This window comes from Chamaea fasciata, unplaced genomic scaffold, assembly GCF_029207755.1.
Source record: "Chamaea fasciata isolate MVZ Bird 193981 ecotype frontalis unplaced genomic scaffold, bChaFas1.0.hap1 SCAF_1190, whole genome shotgun sequence".
Taxonomy (NCBI): domain Eukaryota; kingdom Metazoa; phylum Chordata; class Aves; order Passeriformes; family Sylviidae; genus Chamaea; species Chamaea fasciata.
This window is the reverse complement of record NW_027095275.1, coordinates 1-25,776: the sequence shown is the minus strand read 5'-3', so window position 1 is coordinate 25,776 and position 25,776 is coordinate 1. Positions and strand designations below refer to the sequence as shown.

The 25,776-nt window shown below is 53.7% G+C and overlaps 1 protein-coding gene across 2 annotated transcripts; it reads left to right on the top strand.

Annotated features, from left to right (window-relative positions):
• The first annotated feature begins 318 nt into the window (after window positions 1-318).
• LOC136284625 (sodium/potassium-transporting ATPase subunit alpha-3) lies at window positions 319-25,652 on the top strand. Of its 2 annotated transcripts, none has more exons than XM_066174979.1 (21): window positions 319-412; window positions 5,902-5,985; window positions 6,639-6,698; window positions 7,375-7,578; window positions 8,497-8,610; window positions 9,192-9,326; window positions 10,722-10,839; window positions 12,170-12,438; window positions 14,054-14,252; window positions 15,110-15,219; window positions 15,661-15,795; window positions 16,766-16,958; window positions 17,652-17,827; window positions 18,653-18,789; window positions 19,273-19,423; window positions 20,895-21,063; window positions 21,149-21,303; window positions 21,899-22,022; window positions 23,056-23,201; window positions 23,685-23,815; window positions 25,012-25,652. In XM_066174979.1, the coding sequence occupies exons 1-21, from the start codon at window positions 407-409 to the stop codon at window positions 25,115-25,117; spliced, it is 2,922 nt and encodes a 973-aa protein (XP_066031076.1). In that variant the 5' UTR covers window positions 319-406; the 3' UTR covers window positions 25,118-25,652. The 2 variants fall into 2 exon arrangements, with proteins under 2 accessions (XP_066031076.1, XP_066031075.1); XM_066174978.1 differs by having other exon boundaries at window positions 338-412; window positions 5,863-5,985.
• Window positions 25,653-25,776: the final 124 nt, after the last annotated feature.

Sequence of the window (25,776 nt, the reverse complement as noted above, 5' to 3'; positions counted from 1 at the left end):
TTCATCTTTTAATTTTTTAAATATTTTTTTTTTCGTTATTTCACTTTTTCATCTTTTTCTCCATCTTTTCCTCTTCCCCACCTCTTCATTTTTTAAAAATTTATTTATTTCATTTTTTTCCTCCCCCCCCCCTCCACTTCCCCTCCCCCCCCCCGCAATCCGCAGTAAAAGGGGCGTGTCCTTTGCGGGGGGGGGGGCGTGAACCTCGCTCTCCCATTGGCCCAAACCCGCCCCCCGAGCCCCCCCCCCCGAGGCAGCAGAGCCGCTTCTTCCCCCCGCGCCCCCCGCCCCAGAACCGCCGCAGCCTCCGACGGCTCCGGGACCCCTCCCCAAAAAAACCAACCCCCCCCCCCAAAAAAAACCCCAAAAAAACTCCTCCGGGCCGCGCCCCCCCCGCGCCGCAGCCATGGGGGTACGTGGGGAAACGGGCGGGGGGCGAGGGGCGGGCGTGCAAGGGGGGGTGTGCAAATGGGGCTGGAAAAGGGGCTGGGGGTGTGAAAATGGGGCCGGGGGGTGTGTAAAAATGGGTCTGGGGGGTGTAAAATGGGGCTGGGGGGGTTTAAATGGGGCGGGGGGTGTGAAAATGGGGCTGGGGGGTGTAAAATGGGGCTGGGGGTGTGTAAAATGGGGCTGGGGGGTGTAAAATGGGGCGGGGGCTGTGAAAATGGGTCTGGGGGGTGTAAAATGGGTCTGGGGGGGTTTAAATGGGGCTGGGGGTGTGAAAATGGGGTGGAAAAGGGGCCGGGATGAGCGTGCAAAAGGGGATGGATGAGCGTGCAAAAGGGGATGGATGAGCGTGCGAAGGGGATGGAGGGCCGGGAAAAGGGGCCGGGGGAGTGTGCAAGGTGCGGGGGGGGGCTGGAAAAAGGGTCGGGATGAGCGTGCAAGGGTCGGGATGAGCGTGCAAGGTCGGGATGAGCGTGCAAGGGGATGGAAGGGACGGGGGCCGAGCGTGCAGGGTGAAGGAGGGGCGGGAAATGGGTCGGGACGGGCGTGCAAAGGGGGAACCCCGCAGGGGCGTGCAAGGGGCTGGGATAGGTGTGCAAGGTGCGGGGGGGGGGGGAGCTGGAAAAGGCTCCGGATGAGCGTGCAAAGGGGCGGAAATAGACAGGGGCGAGCGTGCAAGGGGCGGCCGCGGTGCCGCAGGGGCGTGCGGGGCACTGCAGCAGAGCCGCAGGATGAGCGTGCAAGGGGCCGGGGGGGTCCTGCAGGGGCGTGCGAGGGGCCCGGACAGGTGTGCAAGGGGCTGGACAGGTGTGCCAGGGGCTGGACAGGTGTGCCAGGGGCCGGGACAGGTGTGCAAGGGGCCGGACAGGTGTGCGAGGGGCCAGGACAGGTGTGCAAGGAGCCGGACAGGTGTGCAAGGGGCCGGACAGGTGTGCAAGGGGCAGGGACAGGTGTGCGAGGGGCTGGGACAGGTGTGCAAGGGGCCGGGACAGGTGTGCGAGGGGATGAGTGTGAGAGGATGAGCGTGCAAAGGCGCTGCCGCAGGGGCGTGCGAGGGGGACGGGCGGGGACGGTGCTGGAAGGAGCCGGGTGGGCGCGGCCAGGTGTGCCAGGTGTGCCAGGTGTGCCAGGGGGACACTCAAGGGACATCGAGGGGACACTCAGGGGACACGGAGGGGGACAGTGCCAGGTCCCCCCACCCCCCCGCCCGGGCCCGTGACGCGGCTCCTGCGTCACCCGCGGCCGCACACGCGTGTCCCCGTTGTCACCAGCGTCCCCTGAGCGTGTCACGAGTGTCCCCTGAGCGTGTCACGATGGTCACGAGTGTCCCGAGTGTGTCACGAGCGTCCCTCGGCGTGTCACGAGTGTCCCCCTGGTGTGTCCCGCCTGTCACGAGTGTCCCCCCGCGTGTCCCCTGAGCGGCCTCGGCCCCGCGCCAGCGCCGCCGCCGCCAATCCCCGCTGATGTCCCCAAATCCCCGCTGATGTCCCCAAATCCCCGCTGATGTCCCCGTGTCCCCAAATCCCCGCTGGTGGCCCCGTGCCCCTGTGTCCCCCAGATCCCAATGTCCCCAGGTCCCCGTGCCCGTGTCCTTGTCCCCCGCGCCAGCGGCGCTGCCAGGCCCCGAGGCGCTGTGTCCCCATCCCCGTGTCCCCGTGTCCCCATCCCTGTCCCCGTGTCCTTGTCCCCACATCAGTGGCGCTGCCAGGCCCCGAGGCTCGTGGTGTCCCCGCGTCCCCATCCCGATGTCCCCGTCCCTGTCGCTGTCCCCCCCCCCCCGGTGTAAATCCCGCTGTCCCCGAGTCTCGGGACGTGCAAATCCCGATGTCCCCGAGCGTGTCCTTGTCCCCTGCGCCACCAGCGCAGCCGGGCCCTGGACCCTCCCGGTGTCCCCTTGTCCCCATCCCGGTGTCCCTGTCCCCGTGTCCCGTCCCAGTGTCCCCCATCCCGGTGTCCCTGTGCGTGTCCCCAAAGCCCGATGTACCCAGGCGTGTCCTTGTCCCTGCGCCTCCAGCGCAGCCGGGCCCTGAGTCCCCTCTGTGTCCCCTTGTCCCCATCCCGGTGTCCCCATCCCGGTGTCCCCATCCCTGTCCCCATCCCGGTGTCCCCTCCCTGTGTAAACCCCGATGTCCCCATGTTCCCGTGTCCCCAAACCCCGATGTCCCCAGGCGTGTCCTTGTCCCCGCGCCAGCGGCCTGGCCGGGCCCTGAGTCCCCCCAGTGTCCCCATCCCTGTCCCCGTGTCCCCATCCCTGTCCCCATCCCTGTCCCCATCCCTGTCCCCGTGTCCCCATCCCTGTCCCCGTGTCCCCCATCCCTGTCCCCCATCCCGGTGTCCCCCATCCCGGTGTCCCCATCCCTGTCACCGTGTCCCCATCCCTGTCCCCATCCCGGTGTCCCCATCCCTGTCCCCATCCCTGTCCCCATCCCTGTCCCCGTGTCCCCATCCCTGTCCCCATCCCGGTGTCCCCATCCCTGTCCCCATCCCGGTGTCCCCATCCCTGTCCCCATCTCTGTCCCCATCCCTGTCCCCGTGTCCCCATCCCGGTGTCCCCATCCCTGTCCCCGTGTCCCCATCCCGGTGTCCCCATCCCTGTCCCCATCCCTGTCCCCATCCCTGTCCCCATCCCGGTGTCCCCATCCCTGTCCCCATCCCTGTCCCCATCCCGGTGTCCCCATCCCTGTCCCCATCCCTGTCCCCATCCCGGTGTCCCCCATCCCTGTCCCCATCCCTGTCCCCGTGTCCCCATCCCGGTGTCCCCATCCCTGTCCCCATCCCTGTCCCCATCCCCGTCCCCCATCCCGGTGTCCCCCATCCCGATGTCCCCAAGCGTGTCCTTGTCCCCGCGCCAGCCACCTGGCCAGGCCACAAGGCCCCGTGTCCCCACCCCAGTGTCCCTCTGCATGTCCCCAAATCCCGATGTCCCCCTGTCCTTGTCCCTGTGTCCCCATCCCGGTGTCCCCCTGTCCCCCGTGTCCCCTGTCCCCGATGTCCCCAAACCCCCATGATGTCCCCAGTGTCCCTGTGTCCCCATCCCTGTCCCCGTGTCCCCAGCCCGGTGTCCCTGTGCCCACCCCGGAAAAGAGGGAAAACCCCATTAAAAACCGCGGGAATTCCCCCCAAAAAAGGGAAAATTCCCATAAAAACCAGGGAGACTCTGCCCCGAAACTGGGAAAATTCCCCCCAAACAGGGAAAAGTCCCCCCAAAATAGGGGAAATTCCCCCCAAAAAGGGAAAATTCCCCCCAAAAAAGGGAAAATTCCCATAAAAACCAGGGAGACTCTGCCCCGAAACTGGGAAAATTCCCCCCAAACAGGGAAAAGCCCCCCCAAAATAGGGGAAATTCCCCCCAAAAAGGGAAAATTCCCCCAAAAAAGGGAAAATTCCCATAAAAACCAGGGAGATTCTGCCCCGGAACTGGGAAAATTCCCCCCAAACAGGGAAAAGTCCCCCCCAAAATAGAGAAACCCCGTAAAAACCAGGGAAAATTCCGCAAAATAGGGAAAATTTCCCCTAAAAGAGAGAAAATTAGCGAGACCCCAAAACCGGGGATTCCCCCCCACCCCCAAAAAAATGGGAATTTTCCCTAAAAATAAGCAATCGAGATTTTCTAAAACTGAGGGAAAAATCCCCCCCAAAGAGAGAGAAATTATTAAAAAAAAAATTAAAATTAGGGAGAGCCCCCCAAACCCGGCGATTTCCCCCCCAAAACCGCGACCCCAAATTCCCGGTTTTTGGGGTCCCCTCCCCCCCTCGCTGGTTTCCCCTCCCCCACCCCGGGGATTTCCCCTCCCCCCCCCCCGGATTAACGGGGAGCAGATGGCGGGGGGGGGAGGGGCGGGGAGGGGGAGGGGAAGGGAGGGGGAGGGGAAGGGAGGGGGAAAAAAAAAAAGGGGGAAAAATTTGGGGGAAATTTCGAGGGATTTGGGGGTCCCGGGAGGGATTTTTGGGGGGGATAAAGGGGAAAATTGGGGGGAAACTGGGGGAATTTGGGGGAAATTTGTGGGGAATTTGGGCGCTCTGGGGGAGATCTTGGGGAATTTGGGGGGAATTTGGGGGATTTTGGGGTCCTTGAAGGAGATTTTGGGTGGGGGGACATTTCTGTGCCGCCTCTGGGGCAATTCCAGGGATTTCTGTGCCATTTTTTGGGAGCTTTGGGGGCATTTCTGGTCCGTTTCGGGGAATTTTGGTCCATTTCTGGGTTTTTTGGGGGGCGGGGAGGTTTCGGTGATTTCTGTCTCGTTTTTGGGGGGTTTTGGGGATATTTCTATGACATTTTTTGGTTTATTTCTGCGCCATTTTCGGGGTGATTTTGGTCTATTTCTGTGCCATTTTTGGGATTATTTTTGGGACGTTTCAAGATATTTCTGTGCCATTTTGGGGGGGGATTTTGGTCTATTTCTGCACCATTTTTGGGGGGATTTTTGGGACGTTTCAAGGTATTTCTGTGCCATTTCTGGGGGGATTTTGGTCTATTTCTGCGCCATTTTTGGGGGGATTTTGGTCTATTTCTGCACCATTTTTGGGGGGGATTTTGGTCTATTTCTGCGCCATTTTTGGGGGGATTTTGGTCTATTTCTGCACCATTTTTGGGGGGGATTTTGGTCTATTTCTGCGCCATTTTTGGGGGGATTTTGGTCTATTTCTGCGCCATTTTTGGGGGGGATTTTGGTCTATTTCTGCGCCATTTTTGGGGGGATTTTGGTCTATTTCTGTGCCATTTTTGGGGGGGATTTTGGTCTATTTCTGCGCCATTTTTGGGGGATTTTGGTCTATTTCTGTGCCATTTTTGGGGGATTTTGGTCTATTTCTGTGCCATTTTTGGGGGGGATTTTGGTGTATTTCTGCGCCATTTTTGGGGGGATTTTTGGGACGTTTCAAGGTATTTCTGCGCCATTTTTGGGGTGATTTTTGGGACGTTTCAAGGTATTTCTGCGCCATTTTTGGGGGGATTTTTGGGACGTTTCAAGGTATTTCTGCGCCATTTTTGGGGGGATTTTTGGGACGTTTCAAGGTATTTCTGCGCCATTTCTGGGGGGATTTTTGGGACGTTTCAAGGTATTTCTGCGCCATTTTTGGGGTGATTTTTGGGACGTTTCAAGGTATTTCTGCGCCATTTTTGGGGTGATTTTTGGGACGTTTCAAGGTATTTCTGCGCCATTTTTGGGGGTGATTTTTGGGACGTTTCAAGGTATTTCTGCGCCATTTTTGGGGGGATTTTTGGGACGTTTCAAGGTATTTCTGCGCCATTTTTGGGGGGATTTTTGGGACGTTTCAAGGTATTTCTGCGCCATTTCTGGGGGGATTTGGGGCGGGTTTGGGGTGATCCCCCCCGGTTTTCGGGGGTGTCTCTGCGGGCGCTGCGGGGCCGCCTCGGGGGGGGTCTGGGGGACCCCCAGTAACGGCCCCCCCCAGTTCGGCGGCTCCGACAGTTACCGCGTGGCCACCACGCAGGACAAGGGGGGCGACAAGGAGTCCCCCAAAAAGGGCAAGAGCAAGACCCGGGACCTGGACGACCTCAAGAAGGAGGTGGCCATGGTGAGTGGAAAAAAAAAAAAAAAAACAAAAAAAAAAAGGGATTTTGGGGGAAAATTTGGGGGGTTTGGGGGGATTTGGGGTGAAATTAGGGGAATTGGGGGGAGGTTTGGGGGGCTTGGGGAGGGTTCGGGGGGATCTGTGGGGCTTTTAGGGGGATTAGGGGGAATTTTGGGGCGTTTTGGGGAGGATTTGGGGGATTTAGGGGGGATTCGGGAGGGTTTGGGGGTGAAAAAAGAGATTTTGGGGGGATTTGGGGGTGAAATAAAGGGATTTTTGGGGGGGATTTGGGAGGGATTTCGGGGGAACTTCGGGGTGAGCTGAGAGGATTTGGGGGGATTTTTGGGGAGATCTCCCGAGGTTTTGGAGTTCCCGGAATTTGGGGCTCCCGGAATTTTGGGGTTGCCGGAAATTTTGGGGTGAATTTCCCGGGATTTTGGGGCGATTTCTCCCACTTTTGGGGTTCCCTGGATTTGGGGTGAATTTCCCGGGATTTTGGGGGGAATTTCCCGGGATTTTGGGGTGAATTTCCGGGGATTTTGGGGCGATTTCTCCCACTTTTGGGGTTCCCTGGATTTGGGGTGAATTTCCCGGGATTTTGGGGTGAATTTCGGGGGATTTTGGGGCGATTTCTCCCAATTTTGGGGCTCCCGCAGACGGAGCACAAGATGTCCATCGAGGAGGTTTGCAGGAAATACAACACCGACTGCGTCCAGGTGGGTTCGGGGGACATTTCCGGCCCCTTTGGCACTTTTTGGGAATTCCAGGAATTCCGGGGGTGGCCCGGCCCCCTTTTGGGGGGATTTGGGTTTTTTTTGGTGATTTTTGGGGCATTTTCTGAATTTTTGGGGGGATATTTTCTCTACTTTTGGGGCTTTTTTTGGTGCTTTTGGGGGCTTTTCTTTGGTGTTTTTTTTTGGGGGGGGGGATTTTATTTGGTGATTTCGAATTTTGGGGATTTCCGGGTCTATTTGGGATTTTCCCAACGTCTTTTTTTTCTTTTTTTTTTTTTTTTTTTGAGGTTCTGGGGATATTTTAATGACGCTTTTGGGTGGTTCTGGGTCATTTCCCGGTGATCTTTTCCCCATTTCTGGGTCGTTTTTCACCATTTTCACTCCGTTTTTTTGGGGATAATTCAGCAGGATTTGGGGATTCCTGGGGACAGCTGGGGATTTTGGAATCCCCCGATCCCCTTTTCGGAACATTTCCCGTCACTTTAGGATCATTTTTCGGTGACGGTGGGTCATTTTTTTTTTTTTTTTTTTCGCTCACTTTTCACCATCTTCGCGCCGGTTTTTTTTTTTTCCGGGATAATTCAGCGGAAACGTCGGGATTTTGGGATTTGGGGAATATTTTAGGAGCCCCTGACCCTTTTGTCGCCCCTCTCCGCAGGGCCTGACCCACAGCAAGGCTCAGGAGATCCTGGCCCGGGACGGTCCCAACGCGCTGACGCCGCCGCCCACGACCCCCGAGTGGGTGAAGTTCTGCCGGCAGCTCTTCGGGGGCTTCTCCATCCTGCTCTGGATCGGCGCCATCCTCTGCTTCCTGGCCTATGGAATTCAGGCCGGGACCGAGGATGAACCGTCAAACGATAATGTGAGGAACGGGGGGGGGGGAAATCGGATTTTTTTCGGATTTTTTTCGGATTTTTTTCGGATTTTTTTCGGATTTTTTTCGGATTTTTTTCGGATTTTTTTTCGGATTTTTTTCGGATTTTTTTCGGATTTTTTTCGGATTTTTTTCGGATATTTTTCGGATTTTTTTCGGATTTTTTTTCGATTTTTTAATGATTTTTTTCAGATTTTTTTTCGATTTTTTAATGATTTTTTTTTTCAGATTTTTTTTTTTTCCCGGATTTTTTGGGGGGGATTTTTTTTCCCGATTTTTTAAATGATTTTTTTTTTTCAGATTTTTTTTCATATTTTTAATGAATTTTTTTGGGGGGGGTTTAAAAGGTATTTTTGGGGGGGTTTTAAAAGGAGTTTTTGGGGATATTAGGAGGGATTTTTTTGGGGGGTTGTTTTAGGGATTTTGGGGGGGTGTTTTTAGTTTTTTTTTTAATTTTGGGGAGATTTTTTCAGGTTTTTTACCTTTTTTTTGGATTTTATTCGGATTTTTTTCAGATCTTTTGGGGATTTTTTTAGCTTTTTTTTAATTTTTATTTTTAAAGGGATTTGGGGGGATTTTTGAAGGGTTTCTTTGGGGTCTTTCAACGATATTTTAACGATTTTTTAAATGATTTTTTCCCGGATTTTTTTAGGGAATTTTTGGGCGGATTTTCTAGGGGTTACTTTTAGGCTTTTTCGGGCCAGTTTTTGGGAGTTTTTTGGGGCAGTTTTGGGAGGTTTTTTAGAACGGTTTTTTGGGTGGTTTTTTTTGTTTTTTAGGTGGGTTTTTTGGGGTTTTTTGGGGTTTTTTTTTGTGTTTTCCTGGTGGTTTTTGGGGTTTTTCGGGGTGCCCGAGCCCCCCGCAGTGACCCCAGCCCCGTTTTTCGGGATTCTCCCCCCCCCTCAGCTGTACCTGGGCATCGTCCTGGCCGCCGTCGTCATCATCACCGGCTGCTTCTCCTACTACCAGGAGGCCAAGAGCTCCAAAATCATGGAATCCTTCAAGAACATGGTGCCGCAGGTGGGGAGTCGGGATTTTGGGGGGAATTTGGGGAGATTTGGGGAGATTTTGGGGTTTTGAGGGAAGTTTGGGGGGAAAAATGGGATTTGGGAGGGATTTGGGGGGGATTTTGGTCCCTTGGAAATGCCCGAAATTCCTGAAATAATTCCTAGAGTAATTCCCGGAATAATTCCTGGGATAATCCCCAAATTTCCCGATTTAATTCCGGAATTTCCCTGGATAATTCCCGCAGTCATTCCCGGTTTAATCCCCGGAACAATTCCCGAAATCATTCCCCAAAATTCCCGACTCTAATTCCGGGATTTCCCGCGGTAATTCCCTCGGTAATTCCCGATTTAACCCCCAAAATTCCCGACTCCAGTTCCGGGATTTCCCGCGGTAATTCCCTCGGTAATTCCCGATTTAACCCCCAAAATTCCCGACTCTAATTCCGGAATTTCCCGCGGTAATTCCCTCGGTAATTCCCGATTTAACCCCCAAAATTCCCGACTCTAATTCCGGAATTTCCCGCGGTAATCCCCTCGGCGATTCCCGAAATTCCCTCATTAATTCCCGCTTTAATTCCCGATTTTTCCCGGCAGCAAGCGCTGGTGATCCGCGAGGGGGAGAAGATGCAGGTGAACGCCGAGGAGGTCGTGGTCGGGGACCTGGTGGAGGTCAAGGGCGGCGACCGAGTCCCGGCCGACCTGCGGATCATCTCGGCCCACGGCTGCAAGGTGGGGCCAAAAACACCCGGGAATTCAGCCCGAAAATCCCGGGAATTCACCCCAAAAATACCCGGGGAAAAAATCACCTAAAAGTGTTCGGGGAAAAATAAAAAAATGCCCCGGGGAGAATAAAAAAAAAATACCACGGGAAAAATAAAACTCCCGAAAATACCGGAAAATTCTCCCAGAAATCACCCCAAAAATCCCTGGGGATTCACCCCCCCCAAAATATCCGGGAATTCACCCCAAAAATACCGGGAAATCACCTCAAAAATAGCCGGGAAAAATCACCTAAAAATATCCGGGAAATCACCCAAAAAAAGACATCAAAAATATCCCGGGAATTCACCTCAAAAATATCCGGGGGGAAAAAAAAAAATAATCCCCGGAATTCATCCCGAAAATCCCCGGGAATTCACCTCAAAAATACCGGGAAATCACCTCAAAAATACCCGGGAAAAATCACCTAAAAATCCCCGGGATTCACCCCCAAAATCCCGATAATTCACCCTAAAAATACCGGGGGACATCACCTCAAAATATCCTGGGAAATCACCCCAAAATTCCTGGGAAAACGCCCCAGGAATGCTGGGAAAAAATTGCCCCAAAATATCCGGTAATTCACCCCGAAAATCACTCAAAAATCCCGGGAATTCACCCCAAAAATACCGGGGGAAAATGAAAAAAAAAAATCCCGGGAAAACCCCCCCCAAAATCCCGGGAATTCACCCCAAAAATACCGGGGGAAAATGGAAAAAAAAAAATCCCGGGAAAACCCCCCCAAAATCCTGGGAATTCACCCCAAAAATACCGGGGGAAAATGGAAAGAAAAATCCCGGGAAAACCCCCCAAAATCCCGGGAATTCACCCCCAAAAATACCGGGGGAAAATGGAAAAAAAAATCCCGGGAAAACCCCCCCAAAATCCCGGGAATTCACCCCAAAAATACCGGGGGAAAATGAAAAAAAATCCCGGGTAAACCCCCCCCAAAATCCCGAGGATTCACCCCAAAAATACCGGGGGAAAATGGAAAGAAAAATCCCGGGAAAATCCCCCCAAAATACCGGGGGAAAATGCAAAAAAAATCCCGGGAAAACCCCCCCAAAATCCCGGGAATTCACCCCAAAGATACCGGGGGAAAATGGAAAGAAAAATCCCGGGAATTCACTCCCCAAAATACCGGGGGAAAATGCAAAAAAAATCCCGGGAAAACCCCCCCAAAATCCCGGGAAAAACCCCCCAAAAATACCGGGATTTCACACCAAAACCACCCGGCATTTCACCCCAAACCCCTTGAAATTCACCCCAAAATTCCCCTTTTTTTTTTTCCCCCCCCCCCCCCCCCAAAAACCCCCGGACTTTTCCCGAAACCGCCGGAATTCACCCCAAACCCTCCGTCGCCAGGTGGACAACTCCTCCCTGACCGGGGAGTCGGAGCCCCAGACCCGCTCCCCCGACTGCACCCACGACAACCCCCTGGAGACGCGCAACATCACCTTCTTCTCCACCAACTGCGTCGAGGGTGAGCCCCCCAATTTGGGGAGGGGTCCGCCAGCATTCCGGGCGAATGGGGGGTCCCAAAATGTCCCCTTTTACACCCAAAACGTCGGGGTTTTGTTTTTGTTGGTTTTTTTTGTTTTTTTCCAGTACCAAAACGTTGATTTTTTAGACCCAAACCGCGTCGAGGGTGAGCCCCCCCCAAATCCGGGGAGGGGTCCCCGAAAATCGCGGGGTGTCCCAAAATAGCCGGTTTTGGACCCAAAACGCCGATTTTTGGCCCCGAGATGTCGCTTTTTAGTCCCACGTGGTGATGGGTCATTTTGGGGCCATTTTGGGGCATTTTGGGGCATTTCTTGGCTAATTCTCTATTTCCCCCATTTTTTCACCGATTTTCCCCATTTTTTAACCCATTTTCCCCATTTTTTCACTGTTTTTTCCACCAATTTTTACCATTTTCTCTCTGTTTTGCCCCAATTCCAGGCACGGCCCGCAAGGTGGTGACGGGTCACTCTTTGGGGCATTTTGGGGCATTTTTTGGCTAATTCTCTATTTCCCCCATTTTTTCACCGATTTTCCCCATTTTTTCACCCATTTTCCCCATTTTTTCACTGCTTTTTCCACCAATTTTTACCATTTTCTCTCTGTTTTGCCCCAATTCCAGGCACGGCCGGGGGGGGGGTGATGGGTCACTCTTTGGGGCATTTTGGGGCATTTCTTGGCTAATTCTCTATTTCCCCCATTTTTTCACCCATTTCCCCCATTTTTTCACCGCTTTTTTCACCAATTTTTACCATTTTCTCTCTGTTTTGCCCCAATTCCAGGCACGGCCCACGGGGTGGTGATGGGTGACCCTTTGGGTCATTTCTCACTGAATTCTCTCTATTTTCCCCATTTTTTCCACCGTTTTTTTTGCCGTTTTCTCGCCACTGTTTTTTTTTTTTCCTATTTTTACCATTTTTTCACCGATTTTCACTGGGTTTTTTTCCACTTTTACCATTTTCTCTCTGTTTTACCCCAATTCCAGGCACGGCCCGGGGCGTGGTGACGGGTCACTCTTTGGGGCATTTTGGGGCATTTCTTGGCTAATTCTCTCTCTATTTCCCCCATTTTTCCACCGATTTTTTCCGTTTTTTCACCGTTTTTCACCGTTTTTTCCCGTTTTCGCCCCAATTCTCAGGCACGGCCCGGGGCGTGGTGATCGCCACGGGTGACCGCACGGTGATGGGTCACTTTGGGTCATTCTTCACTGAATTCTCTCTATTTCCCCCATTTTTCCACCGATTTTTTCCCGTTTTTTCACTGATTTTCGCCGTTTTTTCACCGTTTTTTCCCGTTTTCTCCCCAATTCTCAGGCACGGCCCGGGGCGTGGTGATCGCCACGGGCGACCGCACGGTGATGGGCCGCATCGCCACGCTGGCCTCGGGGCTGGAGGTGGGCAAGACGCCGATCGCGGTGGAGATCGAGCACTTCATCCAGCTGATCACGGGCGTGGCCGTCTTCCTGGGCATCTCCTTCTTCATCCTCTCCCTCATCCTGGGCTACACCTGGCTGGAGGCCGTCATCTTCCTCATCGGCATCATCGTGGCCAACGTGCCCGAGGGGCTGCTGGCCACCGTCACGGTGAGGGCGGGCGCTGGGATGGACTGGGAGGGACTGGGAGTGACTGGGATGGATTGGAATGGACTGGGATGGAGATATTGGGGATTGGAATGGACTGGGATAGAGATATTGGGGATTGGAATGGACTGGGATAGAGATATTGGGGATTGGAATGGACTGGGAGGGACTGGGAGCCAACTGGGACGGATTGGAATGGACTGGGATAGAGAAATTGGGGATTGGAATGGACTGGGAGGGACTGGGATCGAACTGGGATGGATTGGAATGGACTGGGAGGGACTGGGATGGATTGGAATGGACTGGGATAGAGATGTTGGGGATTGGAATGGGCTGGGAGGGACTGGGAGTGACTGGGATTGAACTGGGATGGACTGGGATAGAGATATTGGGGATTGGAATGGACTGGGAGGGACTGGGAGTGACTGGGATTGAACTGGGATGGACTGGGATGGAGATATTTGGGATTGGAATGGACTGGGATTGAATTGGGATGGATTGGAATGGGCTGGGATAGAGATATTGGGGATTGGAATGGACTGGGAGGGAACTGGGATGGAGCCGGCAGTGACTGGGATTGAATTGGGATGGACTGGAACAAACTGGAAGCCACCAGGAGGGACTGGGAGGGGATTGGGACAAACTGGGATGGACTGGGATGGACTGGGATGGACTGGGATGGACTGGGACAGAGGTACGGGAGATTTGAACGAACTGGGAGGGAACTGGGAGTGACTGGGATTGAATTGGGATGGACTGGGATGGACTGGGATGGACTGGGATGGACTGGGATGGACTGGGAGAGGAACTGGGATGGACTGGGATGGACTGGGATGGACTGGGATGGACTGGGATGGACTGGGATGGACTGGGAGAGGAACTGGGATGGACTGGGATGGACTGGGATGGACTGGGATGGACTGGGATGGACTGGGATGGACTGGGATGGACTGGGATAGACTGGGATGGACTGGGATGGACTGGGAGAGGAACTGGGATGGACTGGGATGGACTGGGATGGACTGGGAGAGGAACTGGGATGGACTGGGATGGACTGGGATGGACTGGGATGGACTGGGATAGACTGGGATGGACTGGGATGGACTGGGAGAGGAACTGGGATGGACTGGGATGGACTGGGATGGACTGGGATGGACTGGGATGGACTGGGAGAGGACCTGGAGCCATTTCGGGGAGCTTTTCGTGCTCCCACCCCCCGACCCGACCCCCCCAACCCCTCCAAAACCCCCAGACCCATTTCCCCACCCCTAAACCCATCCTAGCCCCTCCAGGACCCCTAAATCCCCATTTCCTTGGATTTCAGGGGGTTTTTTTTCCGGATTTTCACACTCCCACCCCCCACACCAAAGCCCCCGGCCTCATTTGAGACCCCAGCCTCATTTTCCCTCCTCCCTAGACCCCTTCCAGAGCCCCCCCCAGACCCATTTTAGACCCGCCCAAACCCCCTCGCGACTTTCCAGCACCCCTAAATCCAAAATATTTTGATTTTTTTTTTTTTGGGAGAGGGGGGGGATTTTCGTGACTCCCACCCCCCAAACCTCCCCTCCCCCCCCCAGCCCCACCTGACGCCCCCAGCCCCATTTCCTCGCCCCCCCAGGTGTGCCTGACGCTGACGGCCAAGCGCATGGCGCGCAAGAACTGCCTGGTGAAGAACCTGGAGGCCGTGGAGACGCTGGGCTCCACCTCCACCATCTGCTCCGACAAGACGGGCACGCTCACCCAGAACCGCATGACCGTGGCCCACATGTGGTTCGACAACCAGATCCACGAGGCCGACACCACCGAGGACCAGTCCGGTGAGCTGGGACGAACTGGGATGTACTGGGAGGGGGGAAATGAGAGATTTTGTGGGTTTTTCGGGGGATTTTTGGAGAGATTTTTTTGGGGGGGATCTTTTTGGGGATGAATTTTGGGGATTTCTGGGTGAATTTCGGGGGTTTTGAGTGCACTGGGACAAGCTGGGCTGAACTGGGGTAAACTGGGATAAACTGGGATAAACTGGGAGGGGATTGAAGCAGAGTTCTGGGTGGATTTGGGGAGTTTTTGGGGTGAATTTTGGGGATTTCTGGGTGAATTTTGGGGGTTTTGAGTGCACTGGGACAAACTGGGCTGAACTGGGGTAAACTGGGATAAACTGGGATAAACTGGGAGGGGATTGAAGCAGAGTTCTGGGTGGATTTGGGGAGTTTTGGGGGTGAATTTTGGGGATTTCTGGGTGAATTTGGGGGTTTTGGGGAGGCCCACACGTGGTTCGATAACCAGATCCACGAGGCCGACACCACCGAGGACCAGTCCGGTGAGCTGGGACGAACTGGGATGAACTGGGATGAACTGGGAGGGGGTTAAAGGGGTTTAAAGCGAATTTTGGGATTTTTTTTTTCTGGATTTTTAGGGGATTTTTGGGGATGAATTTAGGGGATTTCTGGGGGAATTTTGGGGGTTTTGAAAGGACTGGGACAAACTGGGACAAACTGGGATAAACTGGGAGGGGATTTTGGGGTGAATTTTGGGAGGTTTTGGGTTCGTGTACAAACTGGTCCACACTGGTTTGCACTGCTCCATACTTGTCCATAGTGGTTTATACTGGTCCAGACTGGTCCAGACTGGTCCGAACTGGTTTATACTGGTCCGAACCGGTCCGTTCCCCCCCCAGGGACGGCGTTTGACAAGAGTTCTCCCACGTGGGTGGCGCTGAGTCACATCGCCGGGCTCTGCAACCGCGCCGTGTTCAAAGGGGGGCAGGAGAACGTGCCCATCCTCAAGGTCGGGATTTTGGGGAAAATTTGGGGCTTTTTGGGAATTTTTTGGGAATTTTTTGGGAATTTTTTTGTGATTTTTTTAGGATTTTTTTTGGCTTTTTTTTGGATTTTTTTTTTATTATTTTGGGGGGATTTTTTGGGGGGGGGAGTTTTTTAGGATTTTTTGGGGGATTTTTGAGGAATTTTGGGGGATCATTTGGGAGGTTTTTTGGGGATTTTTAGGGGGGGCTTTTTGGGATTTTTTGGGGGTCCAAACCCAAATTGTTTTGGAGATTCGGTAGCGGGACGTGACCCCGGTGGATTTTGGGGTAAAAATCCGGATTTTTGGGGTAAAACCCCCAAATTTCGAGGTACAAATCCCGGATTTTTTGCCGTTTTCTGGCCTGGGAGGATTTTGGGATTTTTTTTGGGTTAAAAACCCCAAAACTTTTTTGGGATTTTGCAGCGGGACGTGGCCGGGGACGCGTCGGAGTCGGCGCTGCTGAAATGCATCGAGCTCTCCTCGGGCTCCGTCAAGGTCATGAGGGAGAGGAACAAGAAAGTGGCCGAGATCCCCTTCAACTCCACCAACAAGTACCAGGTACCCCGAAAACCGCCCCCCAAAACCCTGAAAACAAACCCAAAACCGAACACAAAAACAATCCCAAAAACAAACCTAAAAATCCAAAAAATCCCCCCAAAACCGCCCCCAAAAACCCTGAAAACAAACCCAAAACTGAACACAAAAAACACCCCAAAAACAACCCCCAAAAACCCCCAAAAAATCCCCCCAAAACCGTCCCCAAAAGTCCCGAAAACAAACCCAAAACCGAACACAAAAACACCCCAAAAACAAACATAAAAATCCAAAAAAACCCCCCAAAAACAAACCCCAAAAACCCCGAAAACAAACCCAAAACCGAACACAAAAACACCCCAAAAACAAACATAAAAATCCAAAAAAACCCCCCCAAAACAAACCCCAAAAACCCCGAAAACAAACCCAAAACCGAACACAAAAACACCCCAAAAACAAACCCAAAAACCCCGAGAACAAACCCAAAACCGAACACAAAAACACCCCAAAAACAAACCCCAAAAACCCTGAAAACAAACCCCAAACCGAACACAAAAACACCCCAAAAACAAACCCAAAAACCCCGAAAACAAACCCAAAACCGAACACAAAAACACCCCCAAAACAAACCCCAAAACCCCGAAAAGAACCCCCCGAAAAAACCCCCAAAAATCCCTGAAAACCCCCCCCTAAAAAAATCCCCAAATTTACTTTTTCCCCCCGTTTTCTCCTTTCAAACCCCCTCTGGAGACCCCCGGGGACCCCCCTGACATCCCCAAAACCCCCAAAACCCTCGTTTTTCACCCCAAATCTCAACCCCCCTTTCCCAACCCCCCCCAAACCCCTTTCAAAAATCCTAAAAAAAAAAAAAAAAAAAAACACCCCAAAAAAAATCCCCAAAACTCTGCTTTTCCCCCCCGTTTTCTCCATTCAAAGCCCCCCCCAAAAACCCCCCAAAGTCCCCAAATCGCCGTTTTTCGCCCCAAAACCGCAGCTGTCCATCCACGAGACCGAGGACCCCAACGACAACCGGTACCTGCTGGTGATGAAGGGCGCTCCCGAGCGGATCCTGGACCGCTGCTCCACCATCCTCCTGCAGGGCAAGGAGCAGCCGCTGGACGAGGAGATGAAGGAGGCGTTCCAGAACGCTTATCTCGAGCTGGGAGGGCTGGGGGAAAGGGTCTTGGGTGAGTTTGGGGGGGTTTTCCCCATTTTTTTCCGATTTTTTTCCGATTTTTTTTGGCCTTTTTTAAGGGGTTTTTTCCCCTTTTTTTCCCATTTTTCCCCATTTTTTTCCATTTTTTTCCCAATTTTTTTTTCTGATTTTTAGGGGTTTTTAAAAGGTTTTTTTTTTTCCCCGATTTTTAAAGGATTTTAAAAGGGGTTTAAAAGGCATTTTTAGGGGTTTTTAAAAGGATTTTGTTTTGGTTCTTTAGGGATTTTTTAGAGATTTTGGGGGGATTTTTTTGATATTTTTTGCGGGCGTTTTTTGCCTTTTTGGGGGGGGGGATTTTTTGGGGGGATTTTTCGGAGTGTTTTGCGGGTTTTTTTTTTCCAGGGATTTTTGTCGGTTTCTTGGAGAATTTCGGTAGGATATTTTGGTAGGATTTTTCAGGGGCTTTTTTGGGTGGTTTTTTTTAAAATTATTATTATTTTTTGGGGAGGGGTTTGGAATGGATTTTGGGGCTCCAGAATTTCAGGAGATTTTCACGCCTTCACGGGAGATTTTGGGGTGATTTTGGGGCTTTTCCCCCCACTTTTACCCACGGGAGGAGCCGCGGATGGAGTGGGATTTGGGGAGGATTTTGGGGCGACTTCGGGGGATTTTTTCGTGCCTTCCGTGACAATTTTGGGGTCATTTTCGGGGTGTCCCCCCGCAGGTTTCTGCCACTTCTACCTGCCCGAGGAGCAGTACCCCAAGGGCTTCGCCTTCGACTGCGACGACGTCAACTTCGCCACCGACAACCTTTGCTTCGTGGGGCTCATGTCCATGATCGACCCGCCCCGCGCCGCCGTGCCCGACGCCGTGGGGAAATGCCGCAGCGCCGGCATCAAGGTGGGAGCCCCAAAAAACTCCCCAGAAGATTTTTTGGATTTTTTTAGGATTTTTTTAGGATTTTTTTTAGGATTTTTTTCTGATTTTTTTTCTGATTTTTCTCAGATTTTTCCCGGATTTTTCTCGGATTTTTCTCCAATTCTCCCCTGATTTTTCTCGGATTTTTCTCCAATTTTTCTCGGATTTTTCTCGGATTTTTCTCCAATTTTTCCAGTTTTTCTCCAATTTTTCTCCGATTTTTCTCGGATTTTTCCCAGATTTTTCCCGGATTTTTCTCGGATTTTTCTCCAATTTTTCCCTGATTTTTCTCGGATTTTTCTCCAATTTTTCTCCGATTTTTCTCGGATTTTTCTCCAATTTTCCCCTGATTTTTCTCGGATTTTTCTCCAATCTTTCTCCGATTTTTCTCGTATTTTTCTCCAATTTTTCCAGTTTTTCTCCAATTTTTCTCTGATTTTTCCCAGATTTTTCCCGGATTTTTCCCGGATTTTTCGCCAGTTTTCCCCGGATTTTTCCCGGATTTTTCTCCGATTTTTTTCTGATTTTTCTCAGATTTTTCGCGGATTTTTCCCGGATTTTTCTCGGATTTTTCGCCAATTTTCCCCTGATTTTTCTCGGATTTTTCTCCCATTTTTCTCCGATTTTTCTCGGATTTTTCCCGCGGTTTTGGTGCCCAAATCCCACCGAAATCTTCCCCAAAATTCCCCAAAATCTCCCCCAAAATCTCTCCCAAACCCCCCAGGAGCCCTCCCCAATGACCCCGGTGACCCCAGGTGACCCCAGGTGATCAGGGTGACCCCCAGGTGACCCCAGGTGACCCCACAGGTGATCATGGTGACCGGTGACCACCCCATCACGGCCAAGGCCATCGCCAAAGGCGTCGGGATCATCTCCGAGGGCAACGAGACCGTGGAGGACATCGCGGCCCGGCTGAACATACCTGTGAGCCAGGTGAACCCCAGGTGAGCCTCAGGGGTCAGCCAGGTGTGACACAGGTGTGAGCCAGGTGTGACACAGGTGTGACACTCCAGGTGTGTCACGGGTCAGTCACGGACATCAGAGCCAGGCTGAACATACCTGTGAGCCAGGTGAACCCCAGGTGAGCCTCAGGTGGGTCACAGGTGAGACATGGGAACCCCAGGTGAGACACAGGTGAGCCCCAGCCCATTTTGGGGTTTTTTTACCTTTTCAGGTACGACCCCGCTGTTTTGGGGGTTTTGGAGCTGGTTTGGGGTACAATCCCGGGATTTTTGGGGTTCCTGAGCCATTTTTGGGGTTCCTGTGCCGGTTTTGGGTACGACCCCGCTGTTTTTGGGGTTTCTGTGCCATTTTGGGGTTTTGGAGCTGGTTTTGGGTACAATCCCGGGATTTTTGGGGTTCCTGAGCCATTTTTGGGGTTCCTGTGCCGGTTTTGGGTACGACCCCGCTGTTTTTGGGGTCCCCAGGGACGCCAAGGCCTGCGTGATCCACGGCACGGACCTGAAGGACATGAGCTCGGAGCAGATCGACGAGATCCTGCAGAACCACACCGAGATCGTCTTCGCCCGCACGTCGCCCCAGCAGAAGCTCATCATCGTCGAGGGCTGCCAGAGACAGGTCGGGGGGCGCCCCAAAAACGCACCCGGGACCCCAAAACCAGCCCTGGGACCCTAAAATTGAACCTGGGACCCCGAAAACTCCCACCTGTGTCCCCATCCCCATGTCCCCAGTGTCCCCAGTGTCCCCAATGACCCCAGTGTCCCAAATATCCCGAATCCCTCCAGTGACCCCAATGTCCCCATTGACCCTGATGTCTCCAGTGTCCCCAATGTCCCAAATATCCCAAATCCCTCCAGTGACACCAATGACCCCAGTGTCCCCAATGTCCCCAGTGACCCCAATGTCCCAAATATCCCGAATCCCTCCGGTGACCCCAATGTCCCCATTGACCCTGATGTCCCCAGTGTCCCCAAGGTCCCCAATGTCCCAAATATCCCAAATCCCTCCAGTGATCCCAGTGTCCCCAATGTCCCCAGTGACCCCAGTGTCCCCAATGTCCCCAATGTCCCCAGTGACCCCAGTGTCCCCAATGTCCCCAGAGTCCCCAGTGACCCCAATGTCCCAAATCCCTCCAGTGACTCCAATGTCGCCAGTGTCCCCAGTGTCCCCAGTGACTCCAATGTCCCAAATCCCTCCAGTGACTCCAATGTCCCCAATGTCCCCAATGTCCCCAGTGACCCCAATAACCCCAATATCCCAAATCCCTCCAGTGACCCCAATGTCCCCAATGTCCCCAGTGTCCCAAATATCCTGAATCCCTCCAGTGACCCCAATGTCCCCAATGTCCCCAGTGTCCCAAATATCCTGAATCCCTCCAGTGACCCCAATGTCCCCAGTGTCCCCAGTGACCCCAATGTCCCCATTGACCCTAATGTCCCCAGTGACACCAGTGACCCTAATGTCCCCAGTGACCCCAATGACCCCAATATCCAAATCCCTCCAGTGACCCCAATGTTCCCAGTGTCCCCAGTGTCCCAAATATCCTGAATCCCTCCAGTGACCCCAATGTCCCCAATGTCCCCAGTGTCCCATATATCCCAAATCCCTCCAGTGACCCCAATGTCCCCAATGTCCCCAGTGTCCCAAATATCCTGAATCCCTCCAGTGACCCCAATGTCCCCAGTGTCCCCAGTGACCCCAATGTCCCCATTGACCCTAATGTCCCCAGTGACACCAGTGACCCCAATGTCCCCAGTGACCCCAATGACCCCAATATCCCAAATCCCTCCAGTGACCCCAATGTTCCCAGTGTCCCCAGTGTCCCAAATATCCTGAATCCCTCCAGTGACCCCAATGTCCCCCAATGTCCCCAGTGTCCCAAATATCTTGAATCCCTCCAGTGACCCCAATGTCCCCAGTGTCCCCAGTGACCCCAATGTCCCCATTGACCCCAATGTCCCCATTGACCCTAATGTCCCCAGTGTCCCCAGTGACCCCAATGTCCCCATTGACCCCAATGTCCCCATTGACCCCAATGTCCCCAATGTCCCCAGTGACCCCGCTGACCCTGCTGTCCCCGTGTCCCCAGGGCGCCATCGTGGCGGTGACGGGTGACGGCGTCAACGACTCCCCGGCGCTGAAGAAGGCCGACATCGGCGTGGCCATGGGCATCGCCGGCTCCGACGTGTCCAAGCAGGCGGCCGACATGATCCTGCTGGACGACAACTTCGCCTCCATCGTCACCGGCGTCGAGGAAGGTCCGGCCGCGGCCTTTTATTTTTCTGGGGGTGAACCCGAGGGGTTTTGGGGACGTCGGCGACGCGTTTTGGGGTGTCCTCGCAGGGCGGCTGATCTTCGACAACCTGAAGAAGTCCATCGCCTACACCCTGACCAGCAACATCCCCGAGATCACCCCGTTCCTGCTCTTCATCATGGCCAACATCCCGCTGCCCCTGGGCACCATCACCATCCTCTGCATCGACCTGGGCACCGACATGGTGAGGGGGAGACCCCCAAAACCCCGAAATCCACAAAAATCCATCCACAAAAACCCCAGAATCTGCAAAAATCCACCCCAAAATACACCAAAAATACACCAAAATCCACCCAGGGGCCCCGAACCCACCCAAATCCATCCCAGAGACCCCAAATCCATCCCAAACCCACCCAGGGCCCCCAGATCCATCCTAGAACTTCCAAAATCCACCCCAGACATCCCAAATCTATCCCAAATCCACCCAGGGGCCCCAAACCCACCCAAATCCATCCCAGAGACGCCAAATCCATCCCAAACCCACCCAGGGGCCCCAGATCCATCCTAGAACTTCCAAAATCCACCCCAGACATCCCAAATCTATCCCAAATCCACCCAGGGGCCCCAAACCCATCCCAAATCCATCCCAAACCACCCAGGGGCCCCAAATCCATCCTAGAAACTCCAAAATCCACCCCAAACATCCCAAATCCATCCCAAATCCACTCAGGGACCCCAAATCCATCCCAAATCCCCCCAAAATCCCTCCCCCTCTGCCCTGCCCCGCCCTCAGGCCCCTCCCCAGACCCCCAAATTTGGGTTTTTTCGCCCCAAACCAGGTGCCGGCCATTTCCCTGGCCTACGAGGCGGCCGAGAGCGACATCATGAAACGGCAGCCGAGGAACCCGCGCTCGGACAAGCTGGTCAACGAGCGCCTCATCAGCATGGCCTACGGCCAGATCGGTCAGTGGTCACTCACTGGTCACCCGGGGTCAGCCAGGGGTCAGTCAGGGCCATCAGCATGGCCTACGGCCAGATCGGTCAGTGGTCACTCACTGGTCACCCGGGGTCAGCCAGGGGTCAGTCAGGGCCATCAGCATGGCCTACGGCCAGATCGGTCAGTGGTCACTCACTGGTCACTCGGGGTCAGCCAGGGGCCAGTCAGGGCCATCAGCATGGCCTACGGCCAGATCGGTCAGTGGTCACTCACTGGTCACCCGGGGTCAGCCAGGGGTCAGTCAGGGCCATCAGCATGGCCTACGGCCAGATCAGTCAGTGGTCACTCACTGGTCATGCAGGGGTCAGCCAGGGGCCAGTCAGGGCCATCAGCATGGCCTACGGCCAGATCAGTCAGTGGTCACTCACTGGTCACCCAGCGGTCAGTCAGGGGTCAGTCAGGGCCATCAGCATGGCCTACGGCCAGATCGGTCAGTGGTCACTCACTGGTCACCCAGGGGTCAGCCAGGGGTCAGTCAGGGCCATCAGCATGGCCTACGGCCAGATCAGTCAGTGGTCACTCACTGGTCACCCAGGGGTCAGTCAGGGTCATCAATGTTGTGTCCCATTGTGTCCCATTGGTTTCCATTGGGTCCCGTTGGTTTCCATTGGATCCTACTGGGTTCCATTGACTCCTATTGGATCCCACCGGGTTCCGTTGGATCCCGTTGGATCCCATTTGATCCCATTGACTCCCATTGGGTTCCATTAGGTTCCGCTGGGTTCCGTTGAGTTCCGTTGGATCCCTTCGGGTCCCGTTCGATCCCATTGGATCCCATTGACTCTCGTTGGGCTCCCGTGCATCCCATTGGGTCCCGTTGACTTCCAATGGGTTTCATTGGATCCCGTTGACTCTTACTGGATCCCATGGGGTTCCGTTGAGTCCTGTTGGGTCCCATTGAATCCCAGTGGATCCTGTTGACTCCCACTGGATCCCATCGGATCCCGCCGTGCCCCGTGACCCCCCCTGACCCCCCGTTTTCCCCGTCCCGCCCCGCAGGGATGATCCAGGCGCTGGGCGGGTTCTTCGCCTACTTCGTGATCCTGGCGGAGAACGGGTTCCTGCCCTCGTGCCTGGTGGGGATCCGCCTGCGCTGGGACGACCGCACCATCAACGACCTGGAGGACTCCTACGGGCAGCAGTGGGTGCGTCCGGGGAGGGGGCGCCAAAAAACGGGGAGGGGTGGACCCCAAAAATGGGGAGGTCCCAAAAAATGGGGGGGGGGGCCCAAAAATGGGGATCTGAAAAAATGGGGATTCTCCAAAATTTGGATTTTGAACAATGGGGGATCCTGGAAAATGGGGGTGTCTGAAAACGGGGAGGGGCGCCCAAAAACAGGGGGGCCCAAAAATGGGGGGTCCCGAAAAATGGGCGCCCCACAAAAGGGGCGGGGTCTCTTCACCCCAAATCCCTGGAAAAGGGCGGGGGTCTCTTCACCCCAAATCCCATTTTTTGGGGGGAATTTTCCCCCCTTTTCCCACATTTGGGGTCACCTCCTCCTGCCCACCCCGGGGGTCTCACGGGGACGGGGATTTCGGGGTGTGGTCGGGGGAGGGAGTCTGGCCCCACCCCGGGGGCGGGGTTTAATTCAGGGAGGGATCTCCGAGCGGCTCCGCCCCCTCCCGCAGACGTACGAGCAGCGCAAGGTGGTGGAGTTCACCTGCCACACGGCGTTCTTCGTCAGCATCGTGGTGGTGCAGTGGGCCGACCTGATCATCTGCAAGACCCGCCGCAACTCCGTCTTCCAGCAGGGCATGAAGTGAGCCCAGAACGCCCCCAAAATTACCCCCAAAAATCCCGCCCGGAACTATCCCAAAATCGCCCAAAAGACACCGCCCGAAACCAACCAAAAATCCCACCCGAAATCACCCCAAAAATCCAACCCAAAACACCCCAAAATTACCCAAAAATCCCGCCCGGAACTATCCCAAAATCGCCCAAAAAACACCGCCTGAAACGAACCAAAAATCCCACCCGAAATCACCCCAAAAATCCAACCCAAAACAGACGAAAAATTCCCCAAAATCCCACCCAAAATCGCCAAAATCCCACCCAGAACCATCCAAAAATCACCCAAAAAATCCCACCCAAAACTGCCCCAAAATCTCCCAAAAAATCCCACCCCAAATCACCCCAAAATCCCACCCAAAACACCCCAAAATTACCCCAAATACCCACCCGAAATCTCCCAAAAATCCAACCCAAAACACCCCAAAATTACCCAAAAATCCCACCCGAAATCACCCAAAAATCCAACTCAAAACACCCCAAAATTACCCCAAAATCCCACCCAAAACTGTCCCAAAATCACCCCAAAATCCCACCCAAAACTGTCCCAAAATCACCCCAAAATCCCACCCAAACACCCCAAAATCCCACCCAGAACCATCCCGAAATCCCGCCCCAAATCACCCCAAATGTTTGGAGTTTCTCAGGTGGATTTTTTGGGGTTTCTCAGGCCAATTTTTTGGGATTCCCAGGTGGATTTTGGGGGTTTTTCTGTTGGATTTTTGGGGATTGCCGGGTGGATTTTGGGGATTCTTGGGCGGATTTTTGGGGGGGATTCTCGGGTGGATGTTTTTGGGGGTTCTCAGGTGAAATTTTGGGGATTTTTGGGTGAATTTTGGGGTTTCTCAGCTGAATTTTTTGGGGCATCCTCGGGTGGATTTTGGGGTTTCTCACATGGATTTTTTGGGTTTTCCTCAGGTGGATTTTTTGGGGTTTCTCAGGCCAATTTTTTTGGGATTCTCAGGGGGATTTTTGGGGTTTCTCCGGTGGATTTTTTGGGGGATTCTCGGGTGGATTTTGGGGTTTCCCGGGTGGGTTTTTGGGCGGATGTTTTGGGGGTTTTTTGGGCGGGTTTTTTGGGATTCTCGAGTGGATTTTTTTGGGGTTTCTCTGCTGGATTTTTTCGGGCTCCCCCCCCCGACGGTTTTTTCCCCCCTTTTCCCGCAGGAACAAAATCCTGATTTTCGGGCTGTTCGAGGAGACGGCGCTGGCGGCGTTCCTGTCCTACTGCCCCGGCATGGACGTGGCGCTGCGCATGTACCCCCTCAAGTGAGACCCCAAAACGGGGTGGGGACCCCAAAAATGGGGCCGGGACCCCAAAAATGGGGCCGGGACCTCAAAAAATGGGGCCGGGACCTCAAAAAATGGGGCTGGGATCCCTAAAAAATGGGGGCAGGAATTGCAGGGACCCCAAAAAACGGGGCTGGGACCTCAAAAATGAGGGTGGGACCCAAAAAATGGGACTGGGACCTCAAAAAATGAGGTTGGGACCCCAAAAAATGGGGCGGGGACCCCAAAAATGGGGCCGGGATCCCCTTAAGTGAATGGGGGCCCCAAAAAACGAGGCTGGGACCCAAAAAAATGGGGATTTGGACCCCAAAAAATGGGACCGGGACCCCAAAAATGGGGCCGGGACCTCAAAAAATGGGGCTGGGATCCCAAAAAAATGGGGCAGGAATTGCAGGGACCCCAAAAAACAAGGTTGGGACCCAAAAAATGAGGTTGGGGGCCCCAAAAAATGGGGCGGGGACCCCAAAAAATGGGACCGGGACCCCAAAAATGGGGCGGGGACCCCAAAAAACTGGAATTGGGTCCCAAAAATTTTGAGGGGTTTTTTTTTGGGGGGTTGGGGGTTTTTGAGCAATTTTTGGGGGGGTTTCTGCTATTTTGGGGTTTTTTTTGGTTTTTTGGGGTTTTTTGAGATTTCTCGTG

Excerpts from the sequence above, each read along its gene's own strand:
- LOC136284625 (XM_066174978.1), top strand. Across the intron at positions 12,439-14,053 it reads GGCTGCTGGCCACCGTCACG|GTGTGCCTGACGCTGACGGC; the intron begins GTGAGGGCGGGC and ends TCGCCCCCCCAG. Across the intron at positions 21,304-21,898 it reads TCGACCTGGGCACCGACATG|GTGCCGGCCATTTCCCTGGC; the intron begins GTGAGGGGGAGA and ends GCCCCAAACCAG.